Below are 13,078 nucleotides of genomic sequence, written 5' to 3'. Positions count from 1 at the left end.
AGTTTCCATCCCTGGTCAGTGAACTAAGATCCCGCATGCTGTGCGGTGAAAATATATATATATATATATATGCCTATGTATAAAATCAAATACAGAAGAGCTTCCCAGGTGATTTGAATGCACAGCCCAGAGGAAAGCCCCAGGACATTTGGCGACATCTGGGGTTGTCCCAGCTGGGGAGGGGGCTACCCCTGGCAGCTGGAGGGAAGAGGCAGGAACGCTGCTAGACACCTACGGTGCACAGGACAGCCGGCCCCAAATGTCAACAGCACCACCACTGGAGGGCGCCCTGGAGGCTGGGGACCTGCCAGGCCCAAGGCAGAGGCCAGTTGGGCCGAGCCTGACGGTCCAGGAGGGAGCTGAGACGTTCCACAGAGGCCTGTTAGGAGACAGGTCAGAAACAAAAGCAGGGTCCGCAGAAGCTGGCCGGGGTCACGGAGGGTGCTTCCTGGGCTTCTGGCTGGGGTGGCCGAAGCACCGACCACCAGAGTGAGTGTGGTGCCCCCGAGGGTCCGAGAGGCTTCGGGGTGAGATGGCCCAGGGGTCCGCTGGCCTCTGGGCGGGCAGGCTCCTTAGTGGGAGCCTCTTCTGTTTGCCAGACAACCCCGTGGTTCCGGGTCACTTGCTCCCTCCCTGTACAAAAAAGTACTGATTATTATCATCCCCCGGGGAACCTTCTCCGGCTCAAAGGAAAATCCCAGCCCGAGATCTCGCACAGGGAGTGACAGCCAGGAGCGGCGTGGGCGTGGGAGGTGGGACGTCGAGGCCTTCGGAGCCGTTGTTCCTGCCACTTGGTGACACACCTGCAGTCGCGCGGAGACACGTGGCATCCGACGCCCCCATCCCGCCCCCAGCTCGGGGTTACCCGGGGTTCAGCACCGCCCGGTTACCCCGCTGTCCTCGTGTGGCCCAGGATCGCGGGGAGCTGAGTCTGGGAGACTGGAGGGGGCCTGACGTTTGGGGCGGGGGTGGCCGTCCCTCCCCGTCTCTGGAGGGATGCCCACCAGGCACAAGGAGGAGGGCGTGAGAGTTGGCAGCAGTTGGGAGCAGACAGGCAAGGGTTCCTCACCCTCTGGGGACCTGGGGACACAACTCGGATTGTCCCCTGTCTGGGATGGGCAGAGGGGCTTTTCTGCTGGAAGCAGAGCTGGAGCGCAGAGCCTGTATGGCTGGGCTGGGGCCGCCACGGCAGAGCACCGCAGGGCCCAGGCAAGGTGTGGGCGGCGTGCTTTCCGGCGGCCTCTCTCCGTGGCCTACAGATGCCGTCTTCTCCCCGTGTCCCCACGTGCTCGTCCCCCGTGGTGTCTGTGTCCTCATCTCCTCTTCTTCAAAGGACACCAGTCACACTGTCACAGGGCCACCCTAGTGACCTCCTTTTAACTCAGTTACCTTGTCAAGGACCCTCTCTCCCAATCCAGTCACATTCTGAGGTCCTGGGGGGTAGGACCCCAACCTATGAATTTGAGGGGTGGACGCCAGCCAGCCCATAGCACAGTTTCTCAGCGACGGGACCACCAGCCAGAGTCCTACGGTTTCCTTGTTGGGTGCCTGGGGAGACCCCTCAGAGGAACTGATACAAGGAAAGTTCTGAGGAAAATGGATCCAAACCCCAATGGGCTGAACTCCCTCAGAATGTTCTCGAGGCCCCTGTGACGCGCCCTGCTCCCCCAGCCCTTCTCTTCTGTGAAGGTGACACACCTGCCAGAAAGAAATCTGACTCCCCTCATTGTGTTTTTAAAATAACTCTCATTACTCCTCCTCTGAAGGTTATTTTCAAACTCTTTATAACTAGGTTTTTTTTTTTTTTTTTAATGCGGAGAGAACGAATCAAATCCCCTGACTTTCTATCGGAGAAGCTCAGGTTTCTAACTCATAACGGGGGTTTCTATTTCTTCTCCAATATATGGGCGCCCTGACTGCAAGAAATGCTGCTGTTTCAGCTGATAAACGTTTTGGAGCAAATGTGGACGTTCCTCTGGCAGTTACCATGGGCCGGGGGGGTCCCGGGCTCTCACGTCAGAATGGTGGGCACTTCTGGCAGGAGCAGGTGAATCCGAGGCTCACGGTCAGTCAAGAATTCCAGAAAACCATAATGGGAGAGGATGTGTATAAAAAAGAATGTCTGTATGTGTGTAACTGAGTCACTTTGCTGTACAGCAGAGACTGGCCCAGCACTGTAAATCAACAGTGCTTCAGTTAGAAAAACAAACTCCAGAAAAGGTGACCCCTGCCGCCCATGGGGAAGCGGCCGCCCTCCGGCCACCTCCTGGGGTGTCCCTGTGCCCCCTTCTCCGCTGGGAGCCGCTCGGTGCCCCCGTGACCCGAGACGCCCCCAGGCCCCGACCTTGCAGGAGGCCAAGCACTGCAGCTCCAAGTGGAGCGGAAACGCATCATTTCCGTTCCAGAAGGATCCCGCGAGCCGAGAGCGCGTCTGTGCGGATGAGCTCACGGTGGGTCTTGCACGAGGAGCCCCGGGCGCCCCTGGGCCCCGGCCGGTCCCGCGGGCGGCTGAGGGGCCGGCGCTGGGCCCGGAGCGGCCGTGACCTTGGCCCTGACCTCGGCCGCTTCTCAGGATTGTGGTTCTGCTGCCGGTGCTGGTTTAGCAGCAGGTGGAAATAGGACAGCCCAGCCCTCGGCGCTGACCTAGGACGTCCTGTGTCCCCCCTCCTCCCGCCCTGTGGACGTGGGGGGCCTACCAGCCTCCGGGGTGGTGGGTGGAGTGTCTCCAGTTCAGGGCTCCCCGCATGACCTTTCACCTCCAGCGCAGCCTGGCCATCTCTCTCTCTCTCTTTTAAAAAAAATTCTGTTTTATTGTGGTGAGAACACGTCACACAAGAAACTACCCTCCTACATTTTTTTAAGTGTATAATTCACAATGTTGTTAATTATAGAAACAATATTGCAGGGCAGGTTTCTAGAACTTACTTCATCTTCTTGACTGTAACCTTATGCCCAGTGATTGCATCTCCCCGTCTCCCCCTCCCCCAGGCCCTGGCAACTACCCTTCCACTGGTTCTGTGAATTAGCCGATTTTAGGTAGTGGAATCGTGCAGTCCTTCCGAGACTGGCTTATTCACTTAGCATAACGTCCTTCAGGTTCATCCGTGCTGTCGTGGGGGTCTGGCAGGAGGGGTGGCTGAGGTGGTCTGCCCACCCCTTAGGTGGTGTTGAGCGCAGGGGGCCTGCGCAGGACCCTGCTTTTGCTCCCGGCTCTTTGGCAGTGGCAGTTGGGTTTTTTTGGCCTTTTTTGTATCTTTTTGTCCAGAATTTGCCCCAACTGGGCATGCGTGCAGTCATTTTTCGTCCCTTATAGTTTCTTTGTATTCTGTTGCTTGAGGCGACGTGTGTCCAGGTGCGGGCACTGCAGCAAAGGGCCCCAGGTCCCAGCCTGTCTCAGTTCTATTTTTAATTTTGGGAGGAACCTGCATACATTTTGCGTTCCCACCAGCCGTGCCCGAGGGTTCCAAATTCAGCCGTTCACTTTCCTGCGTCAGGCGGCGCGGGGCCCCTCACACCGTCCCTCCTTTTCAGTACAGCGGCCGGCTGGGAAAATCCTTCTCACTCTCTGCGTGTGATTTTTGGGGATCATCTCAGCCATCCTCTTCTTCTCCTGGCTCTTACTCCCATCACTGCTTTCCCTATTTTTTGGTGCACAATTCAGTCTGCAGTTGCTGTCTAATAAATTCTTTGTGCGTAGCATGGTATTAGGTGCTTTCAGTGCTTCATCTCCTTTGATCTTCACAACATCCGTCTGCTGATGTAGGTACTGTGCTCATCTCTGCTTTACAGAGGATGAGTCTTAGTGAAGTTTAGTGATTTACCTCGCCTACTCATTGGAGGGGGATTTGAACTGAACTTTCTTCGCACGCAGATCCCTAGTGTTTGTCTTAGTTCATTTGTTTATCTTCATACCAATATCTTCCCGACTCTCTGAGGACTGGGAGGCTGTCTTTTACCAACCCCCCTGCCAGGGCTGGGCACCTAATACATGCTCAATAAATACCTATATTTGGATGATTGGTGGAGCGGGGTTTTTATTCCCAGGCATCTAAAGACAGCTCTGCGTGCAAAATTTTAAAGATGCACTGATTATACAAACACTACTGATGTTAATGATTCTACCCCACAAACACTAACAAATATCTCTCCTTATAAAGTATATATCTTTATGCTTATATATCTTTATATATCTGTCCTTACAAAACAGTTTTACACAATTACTTAGATTCTAAGAGGTAACAAAACGCTATCAATCTCGAATATACTGTCATTTTATGGTAGAGGACGGGAATTCAGAGAGGTTGAGCGGATTCCTGCAGGTAGGAGAGAACCTTGAGGTCATGAGAATCTTGGGTTCCTTTTCTCTGGGCCACCAGCACACGCAAACTCTAAAAGGACTCTGGAAATTGTAAAGGGCTGTACAGTGTGAGGATGAGTTATTTTATGAAGCTGCAGGAGAATAAGGGTCATGTAACCAAGCTAGTTAAACTGGGGGAAGCGGTGGCTCAGTGAGCCGTTTTGCTTTGGGTCGTGGTTGGGACGTGGGCAGGTTGGGTTTGAGGGGCGACCCTCCACGAGCATCTGTCCAGCCGTGTGCAGCTGCCCTGACCTCAGGAGAGGGCTTCCAGCCGGAGGAGGACAGGAGAGGTCTTTGTTTCCACCTACTCGTTCGTATTCTGTGTTTTTGCTTTTGCTGCTCACTGAGCCTTAGGGTCCTTGCCTGCCATCCTTTGCCCTTTCTGCCTCCTAATTCCTGTTCGTCTTTTTATGACCACTCCAGGAGTGCCCCTCCCGGCCACCTCCTGGCACAGGTGTGTTCTCAGGACACCGTGGCCTCACCCTGGTCGCTGTACTTCCTGTGTCGTCCTGTAATATCCTTGCACTAGATGGTGAACTCCTTAAGCTCAGGGACCAGATCTCTTTATCTTTGGTTCCCTGAGTCCACCATGGCTGCCTGGTGGTTGAATGACGGACTGATCGTTTGCAAGCACCTGGGGGGCTGGGGGTGTGCACGGTTTCCCCCTCGCGAGGAGTTTCCTGGAGGAGCATGAACTTTGAAGCGTCTGCATGTGAGGCTTTGTCGATGCCTGTCATCAGCATTGACCAGAGAAGCGCTTGGGTGTCTTTTTGCAATTGTGCCAACCCATCCGGTTTGTTTTAAAATATCCTTCAGTTAAGTTTACTCCCATTAATTTTTTCAAGTGGAAAAATATTTTGTATTCATCAGTGTTAAAAAAATACTCTAAAGACAATCAGGGCTGTGCTTGGGTGTCTTCCTGCACTTCCAGCTTCCTCCGATGGTTCATGGATTCTCTCTGGTGTCAACTGATGTTCGTGAATCGAGTTCGTATCTCTGACCGTCGTGTCCTTTGAAGTTGGGACATTCGTTTCCAATCGCCTTCCAGACGTTGTGGCTATCTCAGCAGCCCTTCACAGTCAGCATTCCAAAAGCCGAAGTGTTTGCTCTCTCAAAGTGCTCCTCCTTTTGAAACTTCTATTTTGGTAACTGGCAACTCGGATCGTATAAGTTATAAACTTTGCCGTTATTCTCTGCCACCCTGACTGATCCAGTCAGTCACTTGCATGCGCAGTTAATTCTAGGTAATTAGAGCCAGAACGAGGGCTCTAAAAGCCATGCCTTCTTATCACCTTCCCTGCCCCCGCCTTTATTTATTTATTAATTCATGCGCCGGCTGTTTACTGGGTACCGTCCGTGTGCTGGCGCTGTTCCAGGCAGTCAGAATACAGCAGCAAACAGCAACAGACAAAAGATTTGCCCTCGGGACCTTCCTGGCGGTCCAGTGGTCAAGATTCTGTGCTTCTGCTGCAGGGGACGTGGGTTTGATCCCTGGTCGGGGAACTAAGAACCCACATGCTGTGCAGCGCGGTCAAAAAATTAAAAAAAAAAAAAAAAAGATTTGCTCTTGAAGACCTTACTTTCTAGGAGCGAGGGAGACACATGGCAAACGTGATGATCAGCGGGTAGATTATTTCATACGTTGGAAGGTGAGTGCTGTAGGAATGCCGGGGGGGGAGTCCGAGGTTGCAGCACGAAGTAGGATGCAGCTGGGAGTGGCTCCTGAGCCTTTTAGGGGGAGAGCCGGGGGGAAGTGATCCCAGCCATGTAGACCAGTAGGAGAACTTGGCCCCTGAGTGAGTGGAATGGCCCTTGCGGGGTTTCAAGCGGAGGAGAGATACAGCCTAAAATAATTGAAAGTCTCGCACGGGCTGCCCTGCTGAGGACAGGCCGAGGGGCGGAAGTGGGAGGGGTGGAAACCCCATCATCTTGTGCCCGGACGATCGCAATAGTGTTGAACAGGCCCCTGCTTTTCTCTGTTGGGGCGGGTTTCTTCATGCTTCGATGCGCCTCTCTCAGGTGTGGGCCACGTTTCCAGATGCGGGCCCGATGGCGCTGCTCCCCAGCCAGAGCTGCTGGGACAGAGCCCACCGTCTGGGGGGGGGGACATCTGAGGCCCCCTGAGACCCGGCCCCTGCCCTCCCCCCGTCCCACTCCCACCCTGGGCGCTGTCGTTCTCCCGTGCCTTGTAGCTCTCTCACTTTCTATCCAGCAAAACCCGTTTTCTGCCAGGTCCCATCTTCTCCTAAAAGCCTCTGCAGCATCTCCTTGTCGGAACGAATCCGTCCGAGCTCTCACACCTGGGCGGGTGTTTGTGCCTCTGATGCACGCGTTTAGTTCTGGCTGCCCGACAGCTGCGCGGTGCCCATCTAGGCGGTGGGCTCCTGGTTATACGTGCCCCGCGCTCCGCTTTGCATCTTTTGCGCCCTCGGTGCTGCCAGAAGGGCCTCACTCAGCCTTCGAGATGGTTCTGCTTAGCCAGCTTTGGCGGTTCTGTCTTGCAGATTGAAGCCCTCGTCAAGGACATGCAGGACCCAGAAATGGGGGTCAGAGTGCAGAACCAGAAGGTCACGGTCATCAGCGTCCCTCACGCCATGACGGGTAATGTATCTTGTGATTTGGTCTTGGCCTGGAACGGACCGTACACAGAGGCTGGCAAACTATAGCTCGTGGGCCAAATGCGCCCCGTGTTCTGTATCTGTGAATAAAGTTTTATTGGAACAGATACACGCCCCCATTTATGTATTGTCTGTGGCAGCTTTTACTCTGCAATGGCAGAGTTAAATAGCTGTGCAGAGACCGTAACGTGGCCCACAAAGCCGAATATACTTACTGCTTACTTGCCGATTCATGCACCACAGGTTCCTTCTGGGCAAGGAGTCAGAAAGGAAAGAGAAAAGAATCCAGTAGGTCACCTTGTGAAGCCATTCCTCCTACTCAGGAGGTCATTTTACAAACCTTTACTGTTGTTTTTTATTTGATTGTCTTGTTTGATTTGTTTTAATAAAATCAAGTAGCAGGAAAAATACTATTTGGAAAAAAAAAAAGAATTGGCCTTTGTTTTCTCCATCCTTCCCTGTCTTCTAATTCACATTCAGACCCTTCTTGACTCCCCCAAGGACAGGGCACCTTAGTCTCCTTTCTCTGGGGGTGGGATAAAGGGCGTCACTTCAGGATACCGGCAGAAGGGGCTGGACCCCCAAATAAGAATGCATTTTGATCTGTGCGTTGCGTTTGTTTTGTGATTTTGGTTTTGCAGTAAAGAGTCCCTTTCCCACCGAGTCGTGTTGTTGGCAGAGGGGGGCAGCTTCTCAGAGCACTTGCCTGGGACTTGCCGCTGTGCTGAGTTCCTTGTGAGCCCTCGCTCTTGACCTCACCCATGACCTGAGTATTTGTCACTCAAGGTACTGGGGTCTCTGCAGAGGCAAGCCGGCCAGAAGGAGGCGTGTCCCAGCCAGCACAGCGTCTCTTGGGTTCCCTGTGAGCGACAGAAGGCCAGCTCTGGCTGGTGGGAGCAGTAGAGGAATGGATTGGCATGCGACAGGCTAGCTCACAGAAGAAAAGAAAACTCCAATGGTCTAGACTTGGGAAAGACTAGGACCCAGAGGAGCCTGGGCGCCCCAAGACTTTGCAGGCTGTCTCTGACCCCTGACCCCACCCCCTCTCGGCTCCTGGTCGTCATGAATTCTGGCTTGAATTCTCCACTGGATTGGGCAGCCCTCGAGGGGAGAGATCTCGTCTAGCTCATCTGAGTAACCCCTGCGCTTAGTGCAGCTGGGGGTCAGGGTGGAAGTTTAATAAAAGTTTATCGAGTGCATGAATCAATCCTGGTCTCGAACTGTCCGAAGGGCGCTGACATTGAGTCAGGCACCCTGGGATTGAATCCTTTGGGTGCCTTTTCTTTTTCTTTTTTTGCTGTGTAGCCCTAGTCTCCATTTCCTCATTTTACAAGCAGAAGTAGTGATCCCTGCCCCAGGGGATGCCTGCAGGAACCAGACAAGGCTCTCGTGTACACGTGGCCGGTGCTCAGTGACGCTCCACGGGCCCCATAGCTGGCAGTGTCCCGCGCTGTGTCACCCACGATGAGCGTAGGGAGAGATGTGACCCCCCCCAGCCCTTTCTTGCAGCCGGGGACACGGAGATGCAGAGTTCCAGCATCTTGTCCCCAGGTCACTAAACGCACCCAGGGCTGAGCGTGGGCTTGAGCCCAGCTACACAGCTCCAGCGTCCGTGCTCCCATCCCCCGTCCGGGTTTGTGAGCTGCTTTCCTTCCTGGCACGTGGGGCCCCTGGTTTCCTGGATTGGGTCGGGGGCTGCCCACCCAGCCATGTTCTGCCTTGTTCCTCCTACTCGGGTGAATCCCAGCTGCAGCTGGAACCCAGGAGGAGCCCTGTCCTGCAGTGTCGGCACTAATCAAAGCAAACTGCATCAGTGCCGCCCGCCTCCTCAGAGGGCAGGTGACTCAGGGCTTAAGGGGACGACGGTGGCCGACGGGGGCGCTGAGCAGCCTGTGGTGCTGTCAGCACAAATCGCGTGGCGGACACACCAGGACCCCCGTAATCTCATTCCATCAAGTTCAGGAAGCGGTCAAGTGGACGAGAAAACCTTCAGCCCCTTGGTGGGGAGCGCTAAGCCGTCTGCTCTCCGCCGGGGGCTCTCTTTCCTGGTCTGCACACCACCGTCTAGAGACTTGGGGTGGAAAGTCTAAAACACCCAGTCCTGGGATTTTTAAGTAGGGGTTTAGGTGAAGAATTTTGCTTTTGAATAAGCAAAGCGCTGACTAAAGCCAGGAGCCACAGGGGACCCTCTGAAAGCCGTCGCGGGGGGCACGTGGGCGTGGAGAGCTGTTGGCTGGATGTCTGTGGCCCAGGGCGTGCGCAGGAAGGGCAGTTACAGGGGGTCCATCCTCAGCCACACTGCGGGCAGCTCCTTCAGCCCAGAGAGGGGAGAGGGGCCCTAAGCCCTCCCACCCCCCTGCGGGCGTCAGAAGAAACGCCCCTTCGCCACCTCCAAGCAAGCGAGGAAGTGTCCTTTGTGACAGTCCAGCTACAAGAACACAGGCAGGCGGGGTTTCAGACCCTGACCCTCCTCCTTGGTGTGTTTCGTGGGCCGGTTTCCACACAGGCAGGGGACGCAGCTCAGCCTCTGGAAAGCAGGCCGGGGTGGCTGGAGAATATGGTTGTTGGCATTTGCAAGATGACGTCGGAGTTGGGATGCACCTTCCTCCCGAGATGATCCTGCCCGTCTCCTACAAGGAGCGTGTGTTCTGCCGACGGGGCCAGAGGGCCCGGGCCGAGGAGGAGGCCGCAGCTTCCCTGGGGTCCTGCATCAGCTCTGGACTTGGTGGGACCCGGCTTGCCTTGGCCCTTAGGTCGATCTGAACACTTGTGGGGGGCGGTGGGGTGCACATTCCCTCCTGATCTTGTCCCCGTGTGCCTCCCCCGATTTCTTCCACGCCGGCCTGCAGTCTGCTTTGTTCCCAGGCCAGCCCCTCGGCCTCGCAGGGCCCAGGGCGAGAGGGCACACGGAGCCCACATTCCATGGTCTGAAGTTGTAAATCAACCCACAAAGTGTTCCTAAAAAAGTGTCTCATCTTCCTGCTTTGACAAAAGCGTCTTTACAACGACCTGGAAAGCCAGGTTTGGATTTAGAATTCTCTGACCCCTCAGAGTTCTGCCTGGGAACTTGGGGGTGTGGGAGAACCAGCCCTGCCCTTGGTGCACCCCTTTCCCCTCCCATCCCTGGCTCTGATTTACTCCCCTGGGTCCGGGCTCCATCCAGAGTTCCACGGACAGCTTGCTTTGGGTCTGGTTTTTTTTTTTTTTTTTCATTGTTAAGTCTTAGTCTGTTTACTTCCTACTCGGTGAATGACAGTCCAGGCACCAATTATTGTAAGGAGAGAGAATAAGTATCACAAGAGAGGTGAAGCCTGAAGCGTGTAGGGGATGTTAGGCTGGAAATCTGGCCGGAGTCGGATCATGGACGGCCCTGAATTATGGGCTGCAGGGTTCGGGCTGAACTTTGTTGGGGGGAGGGGTGGAGGGGCATCCCTGAAGGTTTTGAGCAGAAGGACGAGGTCACGGCTGAACAGGGAGGAGGCCAGTTGGGCAACCGTGTGGAGGAGGGCGTGGAGGTCGGGGAGGCTCTGACGGTGGCCAAATGCTTCTGCTTTGCAGGGAGTGATGTTCTCCAGTGGATCACCCAGCGGCTGTGGGTCTCCAGTCTGGGTGAGAGCTCGTCTTTTCCTCCTAGACCAAGGGCTGCTGTATGCGCGTCACCCTGGGGGCATCTCTGGAGAGTAGAAGCTAAACGGGGGCTCAGCCCGCGTCTCTGAGAAATTGACATTTTAATTGGAGAGATGAGAACTTCATGGGTAATCAAGAAAGACTTCCTGGAGGGGGTGATGCATACGTACCCTTGGTCTCGAAACAAGTGTTGCCTGTGAATACTGGAAGGAAGCTCAGAGGGTCTGTCTTACCAGCGGGGAAATTAGCAAAGTCGTAAACATGGAATGAACGAGGAATGGAGCGGTAACAGGGGAAATGGGGAGTAGTGACTTCAGCTGGGTGTGGAGGGCAGTGGACGGATGGGGTGCACCTGGTACATTCTTGGATTCCAAATTTTATCTGGGAGAGAGGCAGTGTAACCCGTGGAGGGTTTTGCAGCGTGGCGGTGTGTACAGTAATCAGATTTAAGCTGGGATGTTAGGCAGCAGTCTGAAGGATGGATTGGAGTAGAAAGACTCGGGGACCTGACTTGCCACTAGCGAAAAGGCTGTTGGTACAACGAGGGTCTGGTCTCTGATAGAGGGAGGGAGGGTGGGGAGGAAGCCTCCTGGGAGGCTGAGCTGTGGGACGGGATGTGGGTTGGGTCCCTGGGCCTGCAGGATGGGAGGGCTGGGATTCTCTCTTGGTGGTAGAAAGACACCTGCTGTCACTGGTGCCTCTGAGAATGAACCAGGACAGTTTTCCTTTAATCGGTGCAAATCCAGAACCAAGACTGTGTTTCTGAGCAGACTGGAGGCAGGTGGGAGTTGAAGGGAAGTGGCAAGGAGCCGAGGGTCTGGACCCAGGGTGCAGGCAGAGTTGAGCTTGGGGTAGAAGTTGGCCATAAACACAGCCTCCCCTTCCTGCCCCTCTCGGGATGAAGACGTTCTCTCCCTGCTCCTCTGGACTTCTCCGGACCCAAAGGGCCCAGCGGTGCTCCTCCAGGATTTCCCCATCCGTCACCCCAGACACCTGCAGTGGATGACCTGTGGCGCTGTCAACACTGGGGTCACTGACTCCCCTCCAGACTTACTGAGTTGTCATTCAGGGGTTGGGCTGGGGGACCCTCCTTTTAGCCTTGGCTACCCATATGATACCTGTCCACAGCTAAGTTCAGGAACCACTGTCCCCACTTCTTGGCTGAAGTGCTGTTAGGATGGGGGTACCTGCCTTGAGTTTGGGGTGCTATGCGGGGGCGGGGCTGTGAGCTTCTGCCCTTGGCCCCCCGCTCTTAGCTTCCTTGTCTCAACCGCTTCTCCCCAGAGGCACAGAACTTGGGCAACTTTATTGTCAAGTACGGCTACATTTACCCCCTGCAAGACCCCAGGAACCTCGTTCTCAAGCCTGACAGCAGCCTCTATCGATTTCAGGTGAGCCTTGGCCTTGACCTTGGGTGTTCACAGGGGGTTAGTGTCATCTGAAAAGATAATTGGTTGGCTTCACATCCTCACAGATCTTTAGAAACAGTGGAGGGGGCTGAGGCAGCTTTATGTTTTAAGCTACAGGGCTGGGGGCCAGGGGTTTACAGCCCAGTGTGTAAGCCTGGTTCCCTGGTTTCTCTTGTAGACACCGTATTTCTGGCCCACCCAGCAGTGGCCGGCTGAAGACACAGACTATGGTAAAACTCCGCCCCTCCTCCTATGCCTTGGGGAGGACTTACCATGCTGCTTATTTACTCGCTGCATTTTGGTGACATTTGTCTTGCTGTCATCACAACAGTCAGTTCTTTACGTCAGTTCTCATCTGTATTAGGAGTGATTCCCAGGGGAGGGACTGGGTCTGCTGAGTGTCCTCTTCACTAAGCTGAGCACAACAGGCTCACGCATAGAGGGGTTTTGAAATATGATGATGATGGTAAATGTCATTGTTTTCTTTTCCAGCCATCTATCTCACCAAGAGAAATATCAAGAAGAAAGGGGTTTTAGAAGAATATGAAAAGGTATAGAGATGCTTTCAAGTATAGGTTCTTATAATTGAGTGGAATATAGTCTTGAGTTGTTTTCCCCTGTTCCCCCCATTAATCGATTCATATGTACCCTCATCATCCATCCATCCCTCATCTATCCATCCCTCCATCCCTCATCCATCCATCCCTCATCCATCCATCCATCCCTCATCCATCCATCCATGCCTCATCCATCCATCCATCCATCCCTCATCCATCCATCCATCCCTCATCCATCCATCCATCCCTCATCCATCCATCCATCCATCCCTCATTCATCCATCCATCCCTCCCTCATCCATCTATGCCTCATCCGTCCATCCATCCATCCCTCATCCATCCATCCATCCCTCATCCATCCATCCATCCCTCATCCATCCATCCATCCCTCATCCATCCATATATTTAGAAGCAGCCGGCTGAAGTAAATTCTCCTCCATGTGGAGGTTCAGTTTCTCCTGCTGTAACTTAAGCCCTTGCCTCAGTAACTACTGGGCACACAGTAGCTAC

At 54.3% G+C, this 13,078-nt stretch overlaps 1 protein-coding gene across 6 annotated transcripts in view; it reads left to right on the top strand.

Moving 5' to 3' along the window:
- RGS9 (regulator of G protein signaling 9) overlaps nt 1-13,078 on the top strand; it is an 89,878-nt gene that overhangs the window by 29,685 nt on the left and 47,115 nt on the right. For 4 of the 6 annotated variants that reach the window (XM_059906572.1, XM_059906570.1, XM_059906575.1 and 1 more), the window contains 5 exons: nt 6,862-6,958; nt 10,534-10,584; nt 11,887-11,993; nt 12,190-12,241; nt 12,504-12,562. In XM_059906572.1, the coding sequence (XP_059762555.1) occupies nt 6,883-6,958; nt 10,534-10,584; nt 11,887-11,993; nt 12,190-12,241; nt 12,504-12,562 (345 nt within the window). In that variant the 5' untranslated portion in view covers nt 6,862-6,882. Of the gene's footprint in view, nt 1-2,425; nt 2,451-6,861; nt 6,959-10,533; nt 10,585-11,886; nt 11,994-12,189; nt 12,242-12,503; nt 12,563-13,078 lie in introns of those variants that run through there. The other 2 variants (XM_059906573.1, XM_059906571.1) reach the window with 2 other exon arrangements.

This window comes from Balaenoptera ricei, chromosome 20, assembly GCF_028023285.1.
Source record: "Balaenoptera ricei isolate mBalRic1 chromosome 20, mBalRic1.hap2, whole genome shotgun sequence".
NCBI lineage: Eukaryota > Metazoa > Chordata > Mammalia > Artiodactyla > Balaenopteridae > Balaenoptera > Balaenoptera ricei.
Note: the sequence above shows the minus strand (reverse complement) of the source record. Positions and strands in the feature narration are given on the sequence as shown.